Source organism: Sus scrofa, chromosome 16, assembly GCF_054392235.1.
Source record: "Sus scrofa isolate SSC_HxYL_T2T_F1_AM1 chromosome 16, Sscrofa_HxYL_maternal_Yorkshire_Landrace_v2.0, whole genome shotgun sequence".
Taxonomy (NCBI): Eukaryota; Metazoa; Chordata; class Mammalia; order Artiodactyla; family Suidae; genus Sus; species Sus scrofa.
This window is the reverse complement of record NC_139398.1, coordinates 47,242,779-47,259,453: the sequence shown is the minus strand read 5'-3', so window position 1 is coordinate 47,259,453 and position 16,675 is coordinate 47,242,779. Positions and strand designations below refer to the sequence as shown.

The following is a 16,675-nucleotide window of genomic DNA, read 5'->3' as shown; positions in this document are numbered from 1 at the left end:
ACCTCCTTTCTATCCCCACTCTATAAGGTCAGGGTACCAGCAGGAGGCAGCCCACCCGATGGGATTAATTGAGCAGAGATTCCTAAAGAGGCTATTTACACACAACATCAGTTTGCCATTCGGGCATCTGAGCCTAAAAGGGTCATGGGAGGGAGAGGCTGTTAACACAAAGCAAAAGCTACAACTGTAGGTGAGGGCCCAGGACAGAGAGCATAGCCCTTGATGGGATAACCAAACTGTGACCTAGCAGGGAGAGAACTGAAGGATAAATGCCCCAGTCACTCTTTCCTCCTACATCCATCTCCTGTTAGTGCCACTCACTGGTCTAACCCAAAGAGAAGTCAAAGGGCAAGGGAACCAGTTTGGTGCAATTCCTATATGCTAACGGGTAGAGAACAGGATGAAAAAAAAGATGGAGAGTAAACCTGGAAGAACAAATAGAGACAATTTAGCACACTTGTCATCTCTTCCTTAGATCAAGCCTCCCCCACCTCTCTTAACCTGAACAGTTTCAGCATCTGTATTCCTAATTTCTGCCCTTTCCTTCTCCAATCTATTCTTGCATTGCCACCACAGGTTCTTTCTACAAATCACAAAGGATTGTACTAACATAACTGTTACTACACCAAAACAATTATGGTCACTGTTGGTTATGGCTCAAAAATTTTTCTTCAACGCGTTTTGTGGCAAAGAACAAACTCCCTGATTTGCATTTACTGCTATGAGCAACCAGTCCCCACCGCACCCCACTCCTTGCTCTTTTCTATTGACTTTGCTCTAATCATACTTGAATATTAATAATCCCTCCAATACACCATAGAGGTTCATTCCTGCCTCCTCTTGGTCATGCTCTTCCCTTTGGGTGAAATACTCCTTTCTTATATTTCCCTGCATCATCCCTTCTAACTGCAGAATTTATACTTTTTCTTACTTATTTCTCAGGTCCCAACTAAGTTCATCCTCTTGATTGAGCTCCCTTTCAGAATCTTTACCTCGGTGTTGGCCGTCTGGCACTTTGTTACTTTTGTTACTGGGGTTGCGATCAGTGGGATACCTGTGGCTCCTCTGCTGAACTGCATGCTTAAGGGCCATGTGTCTTATCCATCCAGACGGCTCTCACAATGCAGAATGGATCTTTGCAAATCTTAGGTTCCCAAATAAGTGTTCACTGAATTCAGTTCAGTAAACGTATCCATTGCAAGCCAATGGGAATAGTGGTTTATTGGGATCTTTCTGTGAAATATCATCTTCAGCTTAACTGAGACTTCCAGGAATGCAATGCCTTAATAACAGGGTTTTTTGGTTTTGTTTTGTTTTGTTTTGTTTTCCCTAATGATAGGAATTCTAGGATAGACATGATGTAGGTCAGTGAGAGGGGCAGGTATATACTGCCCCTCAAATCTCACCACTAGCTCCTTCCTCCTAATCCTAGAAAATGTGTTTATTTGGAATCTTCCTCATCAATATTCTTCTTTCAGTACATTTTTCAAGGGAGGGTCGGAGGAGAAGAACTGCACTAATATAATACAATTTCATGTTTGTTCATTCAGAATGTGGTTATGTGGTTAAGGAAATTATACACACACACATGCACACACCCTTGGAGCTCTTGACTATAACCACCAAGCCCCCAGTGCCTGAGACCGATTTGGTCCAGCATGGAATCCTCCTTCCTGTGGCGGCCAAGAACTGTTTGAACTGTGTCAAAATCCTATAAATATGCTTTAACCCTAAATACACAGAGAATGCCAGAGGATAATTATAAATGTCATCTACCAGTGGATCCGGTTCATAAGATGAAAGAGCCTTAGAGCTGGAAAGGACCACACAAGTCATTTTAGTCCAACCCCTCAGTTCACAGGTGGTGAAACTAATGCACAGGGAAATTGTCATTGCCTGAGCACACCCCACGCCCACAGGTACCCAGCCCATATGCCTCCCAGTGCTTGCTAAGAGGAAGACTACAAAGCCACATAAGCCCAGAGTAAATAAAGAGAAAGTCAAGTTTGCAAAATCAACCCCTATTGCCCGGGGAGCAAAGACTGAGCTGTCTGGAAGGGCAGCCTGAGTTAAAGTAGCCTCCATGTGTCCGTTCCCCAGCGCTCAGTTATAGAGCAAAAGGGTAGGAGGTGGAAGGATTAAACACAAGGACTTGCCTAGGAGTACATACAAGTAAAGAAAGAAGTGAAAAGAGGAGTTCCCTTGTGGTGCAGAGGGTTAAGGATCTGATGTTGTCACTGCAGCAGCTTGGGTCAGGAATTTCAACAATGGCCAAAAGAAAGAAGTGAAAAGATGGTGAAAGGAGGGAGATAATGAGAAAAAAAAGAAAGAGAAGCTAAGAAAGGGATGGATAAAATTCAATTTTGTTTGGCTTTAATCCACAGTTTGTAAGGCTTGCTTCACTCATTTATTTATGTATGCATTGTTCAGCAAACATTTATTATGAGTTATTCTTTGTTAGGAGCCATTTTAGCGAAAAGATTCCCAGTCATAGGTGTGGTGAGGACAATGCTGAAATATCCTGGGGACTGTTATCTTGCCTCCTAGAAGCAGAAGCTAGAGACTTTGTCCACACTAACACAGCAGGAAAGGAGGTTTTCTGAGGTGTTTTTACATTAATCATCAGAAGCCCTAGGAAATGAAGTAGTTGAGCAGCTGAGAGTCACCATGCCTCACTGCCCCTGCTTTATAGGGCCACGCCTGCAGCATATGGAGGCTAGGGGTCCAATTGGAGCTAGAGCTGCTGGCCTACACCACAGCCATAGCAACGCAGGATCCGAGTCATGTCTGCAACCTATACCACAGCTCACGGCAACACTAGATCCTTAACCTACCGAGCAAGGCCAGGGATCAAACCTGCAACCTCATGGTTCCTAGTCAGATTTGCTTCTGCTGTGCCACGATGGGAACTGCCTCCCCCATCATTTCTATCTTTCACTTGCTTTCAGGGTAGTCAGCCCCAGGCTTTGGGACACAGCAGCCTCTGGAGTCAGGTCAAGCAGAAAGCCTGGGTCCAAAGGGGCTAACCATGAAGATAGCCCTGACTCTAAGCTAGGATATTGGGCACCTTTCTCCTCTCATTAGCTCCAAACCCTCAACTCTCACGTGTCCGTGCTGCATAAACCAGTACATCTTCCCCTCCAGCTCCATTCTAGTCTAACACATCTGGCTCCTGTGGAACTTACAAGCCAGTGCTCTTCTCACAGCACACAATCTCCCAGGCCTTTCAAAGGGGCATGTGACCTAAAACCCTGGCCTCTGCTTTGTATAGTCACTATCATGGGACAGGTGATGCAGACAGACCCCTACTTCCAAGAGAAGGGAGGAGATTGGAGTTCCCTCCCTGGAGAACCCACCATAGAACTAATTCCTCCGTCATGTCAACAGATAAACAACTAGTCCTAAATCTCACACTAAGACTTCTTGTAAGGTCACCTAGAATAAATAAGATCTAGCTCTAGTCAGGATATTGGAATCTTGTTTTTCATCAGTCTCCTATATCAAAATGACTGTACATCGATTCAACTTTCTTCTTGGCAAGGCTTCTTATGAACTCCCCCCCCCCCCAAGAGGTGTAAAGAGAAAATGACTGGGACTCGGTAGTTCCCAGTAGTTTTCAGACAGGAAGGCGACTTTATGTCTTACTCATGGGCAAAAAACAACTCAAATACAACGAAAATAAATACATCCACAATCTCACCTGGCCACCCAATACCGAATTCTAGAGCACCATAAAAATAGGATCTGGCAATATTCTTCCCCTGTTGAATGATATTCCCACCAAATGGAAACCCACTCTCCATCCTTCCTAAGGGCCCTTCTAGGCAACATCCCATTTCTTCTCTCCTGGTGCTGCCTGGTCTCTGCAATCAACACTTCTCAGGCCAGGAACCTCCCTTTGACTGACCCTCAGCCCAGCTTGCCAAGAAGAAGGGAATGCTGTTACCAAGAGACCACTGCGCCTGGGCCTCAGCTCACAAACTAGTGCTCTCATGGGCTTTCTCGAATTCCTGCGAGGGTGCACCATGGCAACCCTCCTAGGAGAGCCTTTTAAAGCACCTAATGTTGGAAGAAAAATCTCAGTTGGCATGGCGCTCTTCATTGCTACTGATGTTGCTGAGCCAAACATCAGTTTTTGTTTTAATTCTCCCAGTATGAGCATGCAGGATCAAATAAATAGACCACTCTTTTAATAGGAGACAGAATGGCATAGTGCAAGCTCTCTGCAGACAGTTCTGGCTTTGCCACCTCTTGGCTGTGACTTTGGGCAACTTAGTCTGTACCTCCAATTTCTCCTCTACAGCATGGAGATGATAAGAGTACCTACCTTGTGGGGTTACTCTCAGGACCAAATGAGTTAGTATGTGGAAATACTTAGAGTGGTACACGGGTCACAGAATGGTCACTCCACAAACATCGCTGTCACCATTATTCCTGGGAAGATGTTCTTATAAAGAAAAAGAAAATACAATGATAATGTTATAAGTGAGGGCCAGATTTAGAAACAAAGGAATTGTCCAGAAGATTCAGGACAAGAGGAATCTGGGGGGGAAAGTATAAGGGGGTAGATATTCTCTTATCCAGAGAAGCTGTTTAGGACCAGTTTCCAAAGGAACTGCTGTCTGGAACTGTCTGGTCAGGAACTGAGAAGAGGGCAACTCAGAAATGCTGGGCAGCAGCCCCCACCTCAGCTGACTGTTTGCAAAATGTCTCCTCTGTGGGTCTGACGAGGAGGGAGGAAGAGAGAGTGTGAGACATGGGCTTTGTTTTTTCCATCTGTGTTGAGGCACCGTCTCACACGGAGAGAGAACCAACCGTGACAGGGTGTTTTGCAGTTTGAACCACTCTGGCAACCTGAATCCCTTTGCTCTTCCAGGAAATTGTAAACAAAATAAGTTCGTTGAGTTGACACTCTTTTTGGTCTCTGTTTCTCTTCTCCATAGACCAGTGCTTCTTAAAAGGGGAGAGGTGTCTCTTGATTGCTTTAAATAAACATATTTCAGACCCCTTCAAAATATATAAGTAACATCAGGTGAAAGAATCTTAGAAAAGTTGATAAAGCAGGCATGAAACCTTGGATGTATTCTTTGTAGCCACCTTCTGATGACAGGCATGCCGTAGAGTTTAACTCTTTTTTTTTTTTTTTTTTTTTTTTTTTTTAAGGGCTGCATCTGCGGCATATGGAGGTTCCCAGGCTAGAGGTTGAATAGGAGCTACAGCTACCAGCCTACACCACACCCACAGCAATGCGGGATCTGAGCCACATCTGTGACCTACACCACAGCTCACAGCAACGCCGGATCCTTAACCCAGTGAGTGAGGCCAGGGATCGAACCCGAAATTTCATAGTTCCTAGTTGGATTCATTTCTGCTGCACCACAACGGGAACTCCAAGTTTAACTCATTGATCCAAATTATGTACAAGTCATTTGGAGACAAAGGAAGAATGAAGGGAGAAGAAGGATGTAAGAGGGAAGGTGAGAAGGAGAGAAGGAAAAAGGTTACAGGCAGGAGCCACTTTATGGGCAGGTAGCCAGTACAGCCACAGAGGGCCCCACGCTCAGAAAGGAGCTCTGTGCTCAGGGTATAATGCTCTGTGGCCATCTGAAAATTCTCAATAATTCTATCTTTGATTTTGTATCTTGTCTGTTAAGTCTGATAGGACAGTGGATCCTTGGCTCACACAGCCCCATCTCCCTGCTGCCCTCAGGCAGATGCTCAGGCCCCAGCTCTTGAGTTCCCTGGCAGGGGTCTAGGTACAGACTCAAGGAGGGTTGGAGTCAAGCATGTGCCAGTTTGCGAGACAGGGCTCATGCATCTGTCAGTATTCGCACCCAACCTGAGAATGCCCAGCCCAAGGGGAGCCTGACACTTAGTAGCAAATAAAAATCGCCATGGCAGATCAAGACACACACCACAGAAGAAAGGAATACATTATTTGCCTACCATGTGAGCAGGGGGCTCCTCTACATTTTCATTTTTCTTTTTTTTTTTTAATACATAATTTTTTTTTTTTTTGGTCTTTTTGCCTTTTTTAGGGCCACTCCCCCGGCATATGGAGGTTCCCAGGCTAGGAGTCAAATTGGAGCTACAGCTCCCCGCCGGATCCTTAACCCACTGAGCAAGGCCAGGGATCGAACCCACAACCTCATGGTTCCTAGTCAGATTCGTCAACCACTGAGCCACGACGGGAACTCCTAATTTTTTTTAATTTTGTATTGTGTCAGCAAATATTTAACCCTTTTTTTTTTTTTTCTTTTTTGGCTGCCCTAAAGCATGTGGAATTCCCAGGCCAGGAATCAGATCCAAGCCACAGTTATGACCTACACTGCAGCTGCCATAAGGTCAGATCCTTAACCCACTGTGCCAGGCCAGGGATCAAACCTACTGTCCCAGAGCTCCCAAGACACTGCTGATCCCATTATGCCACAGCAGAACTCCCATAGTTTCATTTTTCCATGGGCCCCACAAATAATGTAGCTTGCCCTGGTTGTAGCATTTAAAACCCACTCAGCGCTCTTCCTGGGGCTCAAAGCGGAGAACTTTGAGGGCCCCGGGACTTTGGTCCTGCAAGAGGTTTCAGAGCTGGAATCAGCTCCCATAGGACGGAAGCACACTCACGGGTTCACTCTGTAGTGTTCTCTGTGAAGCCATGCTGAGTAATGGGATATCCGGAGAGTCCTAAATGCAGACAGAGAGAGGGGAGGGAAAGGAAGAGGAAAAGCAAAAATGAACGGGTGCTGTTCCACAGAATTGGGCAATTTGACTCAGAGATTCTAAAACACAACCCTGGGGTCAAATAAAGCGGGAAGAATGCCAAAAGAAATGTTATGTGGGAAAATTTATTATAAGGTGGCTGTTGGACAGCATGTGGAGTGTGTTAGAACTGCAGCTTTTAAAAATATTCAACTCTCCCTTTTTTTGCTTAGGGAACCTGAAGCTGGCACATGGCCTGGTTCCTGGCTCCCAGAATTATATATAGTGTGTCTCTCCCGTTTCCTAACGTGCCCCTCATGCCCCCTAGAGACCTCCTTTCTACCCGTTAGACCTGCTGTGTGGAATTAACAGAGTCTCTACGGATTCACTGAGAAAATTAAAATGCTGGGGAGTTCCCTTCATGGCTCAGCGGTTAGCGAACCCGACTAATATCCATGAGGACACGGGTTTGATCCATGGCCTCACTTGTTAAGGGATCCGGCATTGCTGTGAGCTGTGGTCTGGGTTGCAGAGGTGGGTCGTATCCAGCATTGCTGTGGCTGTGGTGTAAGCCAACAGCTACAGCTCTGATTTGACCCCTAGCCTGGGAATTTCCATATGCTGCAGGTGTGGCCCTAAAAAGAAAAAAAAGAGAGAGAGAGAGAAAGAAAGAAAAAAAAAAAAAGAAAAGAAAGGGGAAGAAAGAGAGGAAGGAAGAAAGAAAAAGGAAATTAAAATGCTGATGAATTTTTTGGACTGTTTGATAATCTTTACACATATATTAGGAGAAATCTGAAAGATAAGATTTTCCATTGTGTGAGAAAACTAGAATGTATTTATTGGCCATTGAGGATTTATTGTCACCTTAAATTGCAAATGCTTATGCTGTATTTTATATATTTTTCAGTCCAATGAAAGATCATATGCCCAGTATTTACTTACTCATTTGTTCAAGTCGAAGAAGTGTGGGCTCAAGTAATAGCTGGTGGCTTTTAAGGTGGGGACAGGTTACTGAAAAGACTGTAGATAGCCTTCCTTCAAAGTAAGATAAAAAGCTGATTATAGACCTACACAGAAAGAGGGACCCAGTTTAGATGGTTTCCTAAAGTTTTCTTTCTGATACTTGTTTTCTTTCTTTATCCATTAGCTACTAAATTATGACCCACTGCCTTTCACAAAGGATTTTTTGACAATTAAATTACATGCAATTTATAGCAATTTGGCAATTACCAGATCATTTTGGTCATCATTCTGCCACCAGTCAACACTCATCATAGTCATTTTGGTAGCGTTAAAATTAACTCTGCCAGCTTCTCCAGTGTCAACCTCAACAGCAAGTGAGGAAACAAAATGAATATATTTAATGAGAAAGTTATCTAGGTGGCCTACCCATCATGCTAGCTCTGATATCAGTCAATTATACCTGTATTTACCTCCTCCTTAGTTCACTATTTATAGAAAACAAGTTAGCTCTTACAGGAGATGAAAATCCCTACACTGACTTGAAACAAGTGGAAATTTGTTGCTAGTTTTGATAAAATGTATTTTCATTTTTTGTTGTAAATTTTTATCTTAACTTACATAGACAGGGGAGAGCACTGGATTGTATATGGTGAGCTTTCTTTGACTTTTTTTCCAGAGTGGAAATAGAATTCTGTGTTCCATCATTCTGGGCCATCACCAGGGTCCATCCATCATCAACTATGACGATGAGAGTGGGAAGACATGCGTGCACATTGCTGCAGCAGCAGGTTTCAGTGACATTATCAACGAGCTGGCAAGAGTCCCTGAATGCAACCTGCAGGCTCTGGATGTGGACGACAGGTATCCATGGCAACACAGAAATGTTGAGAACCACTAGTCATCTTCCAAATTTTAATCTCAAAATGAAGAAGATGTTTAAAAAGTTATTCTGGGAGTTCCCATCATGGCTCAGTGGTTAACATACCCAACTAGTACCCATGAGGATGTGGGTTCAATCCCTGGCCTCACTCACCGGGTTAAGGATCTGCCATTGCCATGATCTGTGGTGTAAGTTGCAGACGCGGGTCAGATCTGCCATTGCTGTGGCTGTGGTGTAGGTCGGCATCTGTAGTTCTGATTCAGCTTCTAGCCTCGAAACTTCCATATGCCATAGGTGCAGCCCCAAAAAGACAAAAACAAAACAAAACAAAAAACCCCAAAACAAAGAAGTCATCCTATATGACCATATCCTACTGCCAGTAATATTTTATACTGCGCTTGTGACAATAAAAACCCTCCCTATTTTAGCAGGGTAGGAAAATCATTGTTATGAAGAGAAATACAGTATTGTCAGACTTTCCACTTTTTGCTAAACGTTCTCAGTGTTCTCAGAAGACTTTCTGTATATCAGCTTCCTGCTATATGTGCTTTTTGTTCTTAACAGTAAGTCTTATTTTTTTCTTCATTCCTGGATTATGTCATAAAGTCAACAATTCTTGTTATCCAGAGAAGAGCACAATAGAGGCTTTGTATTCAGAACTAGATGTGACCTTACCAGAGTTCTGTTTTGGTTTTCTTCAATCATTAGAGATGTATTGGCATACGTCTCTAAGAACAGGAAGCTGAACCCAGAAAGATGAAGACTTGCCGCAGAGGTAATTAGCAACTAAATGAAAACTTGTACCCTTGTTTTCTCAACATAGAGCTTTTTACCTACAATGCCCTTTATCTATAATCAACTATTATGAGAGCTGTTCAATTACAATGTTTGTCTAATCTTTGTTTCAGTTAGGTGTAGATTCAGTGGAAATATAAGAATAGTAACAAAAAAAATTATTGAAAATAAGTATGTCTTATACACTATGTATGGTTTTTTTTTAACTTTTTTCTATTGTAGTGCAAATTTAGCCACCAACTTATTATGATACCCTAAGAAGCACCTTCTACTTCCTGATTCCTGAAATTCTTATAACACAGGGGAAAAAATCCTTGGGTTCCATGTAAGTCTCAGAAGTCGGCGATAGTTAACATGATGACTTTACTTAAATTTAATATATAAATCATTGAATGTAGACCTTTTTCTAAGAGCAGATGTTGAGCCTGAGCAGGTAAGGAAACAGGACTTCAGTTACATGAAGAAAAAAAGGTGAATGATCTAAAAAGAGAAGGCAAGAACACATTTAGGAAAATAGGGTTAGGGAGAAGTTTGCCCACCTCCATATACATCTAGAACCAGCTCTGAATACAGTATTGCACACTTTGCATTATCACATGCTTAGCAAGAGAAAATATAGCTCCCCCAGCCTCAGGGAAGAAAGTAAAACCAAGCAGGGGGAAACAAAGTGCAAAAGATTGGGTCCTATGTGGGTTCAAAATGAAGTAAAATCTCAAGGAAGATCTAGTTCATGTCCCAAAGCTCAGCTCACCACTTACATGCACTGATCAAACCCTACTCTCCATTTTGTTTCAGTTTCTGCATCCTGCAGCTGTGCCTTCATATTGAAACTGTAAGCTTGTGTTAGTGTAAAATTTTTCAAAACCTCCGTAGGTATGTGTACTTAAGCATTTGCAGGAATTGTGACTTCCCTTTCCTTCTTGTCTTTTCCAGTGGAGAGAAGGATTTTGAGAAAAGGGAAGAAAAATAAGGCAATAATATAAGAAGGAAGGATGAGGGAAAATATAGGAGAACAGTCTTCCTGATATTAAAACACATCATAAATCTATGACATTTAAACATGGCAGTACCAGCCTAAGATTGATGGCACAGAACACATAACTCAGAAATAGTTTCCGCAGCTTAAATGTCCCAAATTTCATCAGCCTGTGAGGTCATGCTTTCCTTAAATACACAACTCATTTATCTTCAGAAAGGGGAGTCTTTTATCAAATTCTCCTCCCTACGTATTTCTGGGAATTATCTAGAGAATGTTTATATGTTCCATAAATCATTCCTGGGCTGCTGACATCTCAACCAATGCTGCATTTATTTGTTTATTTATTTTTGGCTATGGCATGTGGAAGTTCCCAGGCCACGGATCAAACCCATGCCACAGAGCAGGCCAAGCCACTACAGTGACAATGTTGGCCCTTTAACTTGCTGCACCACAAGCTCCAATGCTACATTATTATTATTATTATTATTTATTTTTTTGGTCTTTTTGTCTTTTTAGGGCTTATGGAGTTTCCCAGGCTAGGGGTCCATTTGGAACTGTAGCCGCTGGCCTACGCCAGAGCCACAGCAACACAGGATCTGAGCCATGTCTGCAATCTACACCACAGCTCATGGCAATGCCGGATCCTTAACCCACTGAGCGAGGCCAGGGATCGAACCCTCATCCTCATGGATACTAGTCAGGTTCGCTAATTGCTGAGCCACGACGGGAATTCCCAACGCTACTTTCTTATACCCATCTCCTGTCATTCAGAGACCACCTCATCATTAGGGCCACACCCTCGGCATATGGAAGTTCCCAGGCTAGGGGTAGAATCCACAGCTACCAGCCTATGCCACAGCCACAGCAACACGGGATCTGAGCCACATCTGTGACCCACACCTACACCACAGCTCATGGCAATGCCGGATCCCTTACCCACTATGAGTGAAGCCAGTGATGGAACCCGCATCCTCATGGATACTAGTTGGATTCATTTCCACTGCACCACAATGAGAGCTCCCCCCCAGTGCTTGTCTCTCATGAATTTATTCTGAATCATGAGCCCTGACCTTCTAGCTCCTCACTGTGACAGCTGAGTCCAGTCTGCTGGGTTTGCAGGACTATCCTGATGCTTAGAGATAAGAAAGGAACTACAGCTTAGATAACTTGAAATTAGGGAAGCAATCCCGTTTACCATTGCATCCAAAAGAATAAAATACCTGGGAATAAACCTACCTAAAGAGACAAAAGACCTGTACTCTATAGATAACTTGAAACTGGATACTATATATTGCCCACAGAGCTCTATGTGTATTAGTTAGAAGTTACCTATGCTTCCCTTGTTTCTCTGCAAAATAACTTTTTCCCTGTGTTCTTCTGGACCTCCACTTTCATGTTGATGGTCAGAAGAACTAAAAATAGTCAGCCTTAGCAATTGTTGTAAAGGAGAATTTCACAGTGCTCCAAAGAGAACTGTCACATATGAGTTAACCCTACCACTGTGATATCCAGGCCTCCATCTTTCTCTAAATAGAAGGGCGTAATATAGCTGGTGCCTTATCTTTTTTCATAATAAACATTGTCTGGAGACCTCTCTCCCATAGAATGGAAAGGATCATATCTGCTACATATTCCAATAGGCAGTATAACAGATTACTATATTGAAAAATCATATGGTCCTGTTAAGTGTTCTCACATTGCTGCCCATATCATAACATGAGGAGAAGTATGCTTAATTGACAGAGGACACAGTTTACCCATGGGGACTCTGGTCATACTGTGGACGTGGCTATTCTCCAAATACTGAGTCATAGGCCCTTTTGCAAATAGCCCCAAGTAACCCTCTCTCTATCCAGCCCCTGGGCTGCCTCTGTTTCTGAGAGACCTCTTGGCTCTCCCAGGGGTGGCCTTCTCCCAGGGGTCAAGCCCCAGAATGAAACCAAGGAGAGGTCATCCCTGCCCTGCTTTCCTGCCCTAGGAATGATCCTCTCCCAGAGTGACAGGAAGAGTAGTCATTCTCTTCATAGGAAACCCCCTTCTCAGGAATGTCATCTTTCCCTGTGCCCTTCTTAACCTCCCATGGTCCCATTGCCCAGACACACCATGCAGACATTTTCCACCCCCTACTTCCCAGCATCTCTGCCAAGGAAGCAAGGTTCTGGTACTCTTTGCTCTTGGGTCCAGGGTTCCTTAATGCTTTTATCACCCTCTTGTCACATCTGCCTTGACAGCCGAGGGGGGACTCTTTCTACAGTTGGGGAGCTGTTTTGCTCTAAATCTGCTCTCAGTTCTGGGCTTGGCTTTTGGAAACAGAAAGACACTATTTCTCTTATCAACCCTGGTATTTCCCTCCCCTGAGGTTGAGCACAAAGTCAAACACCTCCTTAAATGGAGTACAGAGGAAGGGGAGAAATGTACATATGTAGGTCAGGATCTCAAAATATGATCCCAATGCATTAATAAATTGTGTTAAGAAAAGTTGGCTATGCAACTGGAGACATGGTCAGATTGACTCAACACCTCACTACACATTTGAAAATACACATACAAGGTTTTTTTTAAAAACCCAGGTAAATTAAGAAAATATTTGTTTGCCTTTTACTACATTCAGTAAAATTTACTTTTTTGATATATACTTCTATGAATTTTAACACATGCATAGATTCATGTAACCACCACAAGCAAGATTCAAGACCATTCTGTCAACTCCAACATCAACTCAGGTTGTCCTTTTGTGGTTCAGGTCTCTCCCATCTCTAAAATTTGGCAACCACTGATGAATTCTGTCCCTTGGGTTTTGCCTCTTCCAGAATGTCATGTAAATTGAAATGTATGGTATCTAATCTTTTGAGATTTACTTCTTTCATTTAGTAGAATACACTTTCGATGCATCTATGTTCCATGTGCCAGTAGGCTATTCTTTTTATTGCTGAGTAGTATTGTGTTGTGTGGATGAACTATAGTTTGTTTATCCATTCACACGTTGAAGGACATTAGGTTATACAGATTTTGGCAATTATGAATCATACTGCTATAAACATTTGTGTATAAGAGTTTGTGTGAACATAATCCTTCATTTCTCTAGCTGTATATCCAGAAGTGAGATTACTTGATCATATGGTAAGTATATTTAACTTTTTTTTTTCCCCTTATTTTTTTAGGGCCGCAACTTTGGCATATGGAAGTTCCCTCTCTGGTTAGGTCTCTCTGTGTAAGCCACCAGCCCACACCACAGCTCATGGCAACCCCGGATCCTTAACGTACTGATCGAGGCCAGGGATTGAACACAGGTCCTCATGGATACTAGTTAGGTTCGTTACCACTGTGCCATGACGGGAACTCCTATGTAACTTTAGAATGAACTAATAAACTATTTTCTGGCATGGTCATTTCCATTTTTCATTCTCACTAACAATGTACAAAAGTTCCACTTGCCCTGATTTCTCTAATGACAAATGTTGTTGAGCACCTTTTCATGTGATTATTTACCACTTATGCATCTTCTTTTGTAAAGTGTTCTGATCTTTAGCTATTTTTTTTAATTGGCTTGTGTATTTTTTATTGTTCAGTTTTGAAAGATTTTATTTATTCCAAATATAAACTCTTTGTTGGATATGTGATTTGCAAATATTTTCTCCCAATTCCTGACTTTTCTTTTTTTTTTTTTCATTTTCTTAAAAAAAATACTGGTTTTACCATTTAACAAAGGTTTAAATATTGATTAATTTAAACCTTTAAACCGTTTAAACTGGCCAATGAAGGATTTTCTAAAACAGAAAATCATGAAACAAACCAAAAATGAAGAGGTAATTAAATGGGATTTTAAAAAAGTATTTTATGGAAAAATCACTAGAAAATAAAAGCTATAAATTAGAGAAAATGTTTTTGGGTTTTTTTTGTTTTTTTGTTTTTTGTCTTTTTGCCATTTCTTGGGCCGCTCTTGCGGCATATGGGGGTTCCCAGGCTAGAGGTCTAATCCTAGCTGTTGCCGCCGGCCTACGCCAGAGCCACAGCAATGCAGGATCCGAGCCGTGTCTGCAACCTACACCACAGCTCATGGCAACGCCGGATCCTCAACCCACTGAGCGAGGCCAGGGATTGAACTCGCAACCTCATGGTTTCTAGTTGGATTCGTTAACCACTGCGCCATGGCGGGAACTAAGAAAATGTTTTTATAAACATAACCTAGAAAAAAAATTGATACGTTAAATATTTTTAAAGTTCATGTAAATTAGTAAGACAAACTAGTAGTCTAATAGAAAATATGAGCACAGGACGTTTTAAGAGTCATTTCAATAAACTCAAATGGCAAATAAACATATATTGCAAAATTTCATCCTCATTGTTAAAGAAAGCATAGGAGAACAACGCTGAAGTACCACTTTGCCTACCAAGCTGGGAAGAATCTTTTTTTTTTTAGGGCCGCATATGGAGGTTCCCAGGCTAGTGGTGGAATCAGAGCTGCAGCCGCCAGCCTATAACAGAGCCACAGCAACAAGGGATCCAAGTCACTTCTGCAGCCTACACCACAGCTCATGGCAATGCCATTTTTTTTTTTTTTTTTTTTTTTTTTTTGGCAAGAATCTTTAAAGACGGTGATAACACTCAATATTAGGCAGGAGAAGGGACACAGCTGGTAGGAGAAATTGAGTCAGTCTTCTTTGAAGGTAGTTTGGCACTATGTATAAAGAGCCTTCAAATTTTTCAAGTCCTTAGACCCACTGCTACCCCTTCTGAGAAATTCTCAGAAAAGCCAAAGAAGGTGCAAGGCCAGGGAATATCAGAATTAGAGGAGAGTCCTCTACACATATACACCTTCATCCCAAAGCCCCATAAAATACATACCATGTCCACCCTCTAAAGAGCAACAAGTCTTTCCTGCCAGGACCCAACTTCAAGCAGAAGCCGGGGCAGCTAAGTAACCTCTACCATTCTTGTGCTCAGACACTTGTGTTATTCCCCTGTGGTCCCCCAGGACACCTCTGCACTGGGCTGCAGCTGCAGGGAAGGCAGACTGCGTGCAGTCGCTGCTGGAGCTGGGCATGGACAGCAACCTGCGAGACATCAATGAGAGCACGCCCCTGGCCTACGCCCTGTACTGCGGCCACACAGCCTGTGTCAAGCTCCTCTCCCAAGAGAGCAGGTGAGCACTCATTTTTTCTTCCTCTCAAAAATTTATAAAATTGGATGACATTTTTTAAACTTCCAGTGCACAAAACCAGCAGTAAGGAGGTCCCCTTGTGGCCCAGTAGTAATGAACCTGACTAGTATCCATGAGGACACTTGTTTGATCTCTGGCCCCACTCAGTGGGTTAAGGATCCAATTCAACTCCTAGCCTGGGAACCTCCACATGCTGCAAGTTCGACCCTAAAGGGAAAAAAAAGCAATAACGTAATTGTGTTCACCATTATCTAACATGTAATATGACATGTTTTTGACTCTGTGCAGCAAAATGATAGTGGTAAGCCTGAATCTATCAGCGTAACATTTGCTGAACTTTATAATCTCTTTGCTTTTTCTTCTTTTCTTCTTCCCTTTATTCCATGTTCTCTTAATTGTTCTTTTGCCTAAATCAGCATTTCTCCAACTTTTTGTTCTCAGGACCCTTTTACACTCTCAAAAATTATGGACAACCCTAAAGAGGTTTTGTTTATGTGAGTTCCATCTATCAATATTTATGGCATTAGAAATTAAAACCGAGAGGGAGTTCCCCGTCGTGGCACAGAGGAAACGAATCCAACTAGGGACCATGAGGTTGTGTGTTCGATCCCTAGCCTCGCTCCGTGTTTGGGGATCTGGCGTTGCCATGAGCTGTGGTGTAGGTCTCAGATGCAGCTCAGATGGGGCGTTGCTGAGGCTCTGGGGTAGGCTTGCAGCAACAGCTCAGATTAGACCCCTCTCCTGGGAACCTCCATATACCATGGGCATGGCCCTAAAAAGACAAAAGACATTAAAACTGAGAGACTTTTTATAAAATATTTAGTTATTTATTTAAAGTAATAATAACCCATTACACTTACAAGTTAATGTTAATACCATACTTTTAGTTGAAAAAAACCCATCCTTCAAAATAACCCCCCCCAAAATGAGAAGAGCAGCTTTGTTCTATTTGCTCTTCAAATCTCTTTAATAGCTTAATAGGAGTTTAATACAATACAGCTGGATTCCCACGTCTGCCTCCACATTCAATCAATTGCAACATGGTTGTTTTGAAAGAAGGTATGAAAATAATCTGGCCTCACACAGATATATAGATGGAAAAGGAGTGTTTCAATAGCCTTTTCAGATAACTGTGGATACTTTTCCTTTGATACTAAGCTAAAACTTGACAAGTAGTATTTTCTTAAAGATTAGTTGCAAC

General features: G+C 42.5%; 1 protein-coding gene across 8 annotated transcripts in view; it reads left to right on the top strand.

The window, feature by feature from the left end:
• ANKRD55 (ankyrin repeat domain 55) overlaps window positions 1–16,675 on the top strand; it is a 164,092-nt gene that overhangs the window by 65,127 nt on the left and 82,290 nt on the right. For all 8 annotated transcript variants that reach the window (XR_014831343.1, XR_014831344.1, XR_014831345.1 and 5 more), the window contains 2 exons: window positions 8,336–8,520; window positions 15,289–15,456. Coding sequence is in view for 4 of the 8 variants with exons in the window: in XM_021076740.2 (XP_020932399.2) it covers window positions 8,336–8,520; window positions 15,289–15,456 (353 nt within the window). In the remaining 4 variants the exon portion in view is untranslated. The remainder of the gene's footprint in view (window positions 1–8,335; window positions 8,521–15,288; window positions 15,457–16,675) is intronic.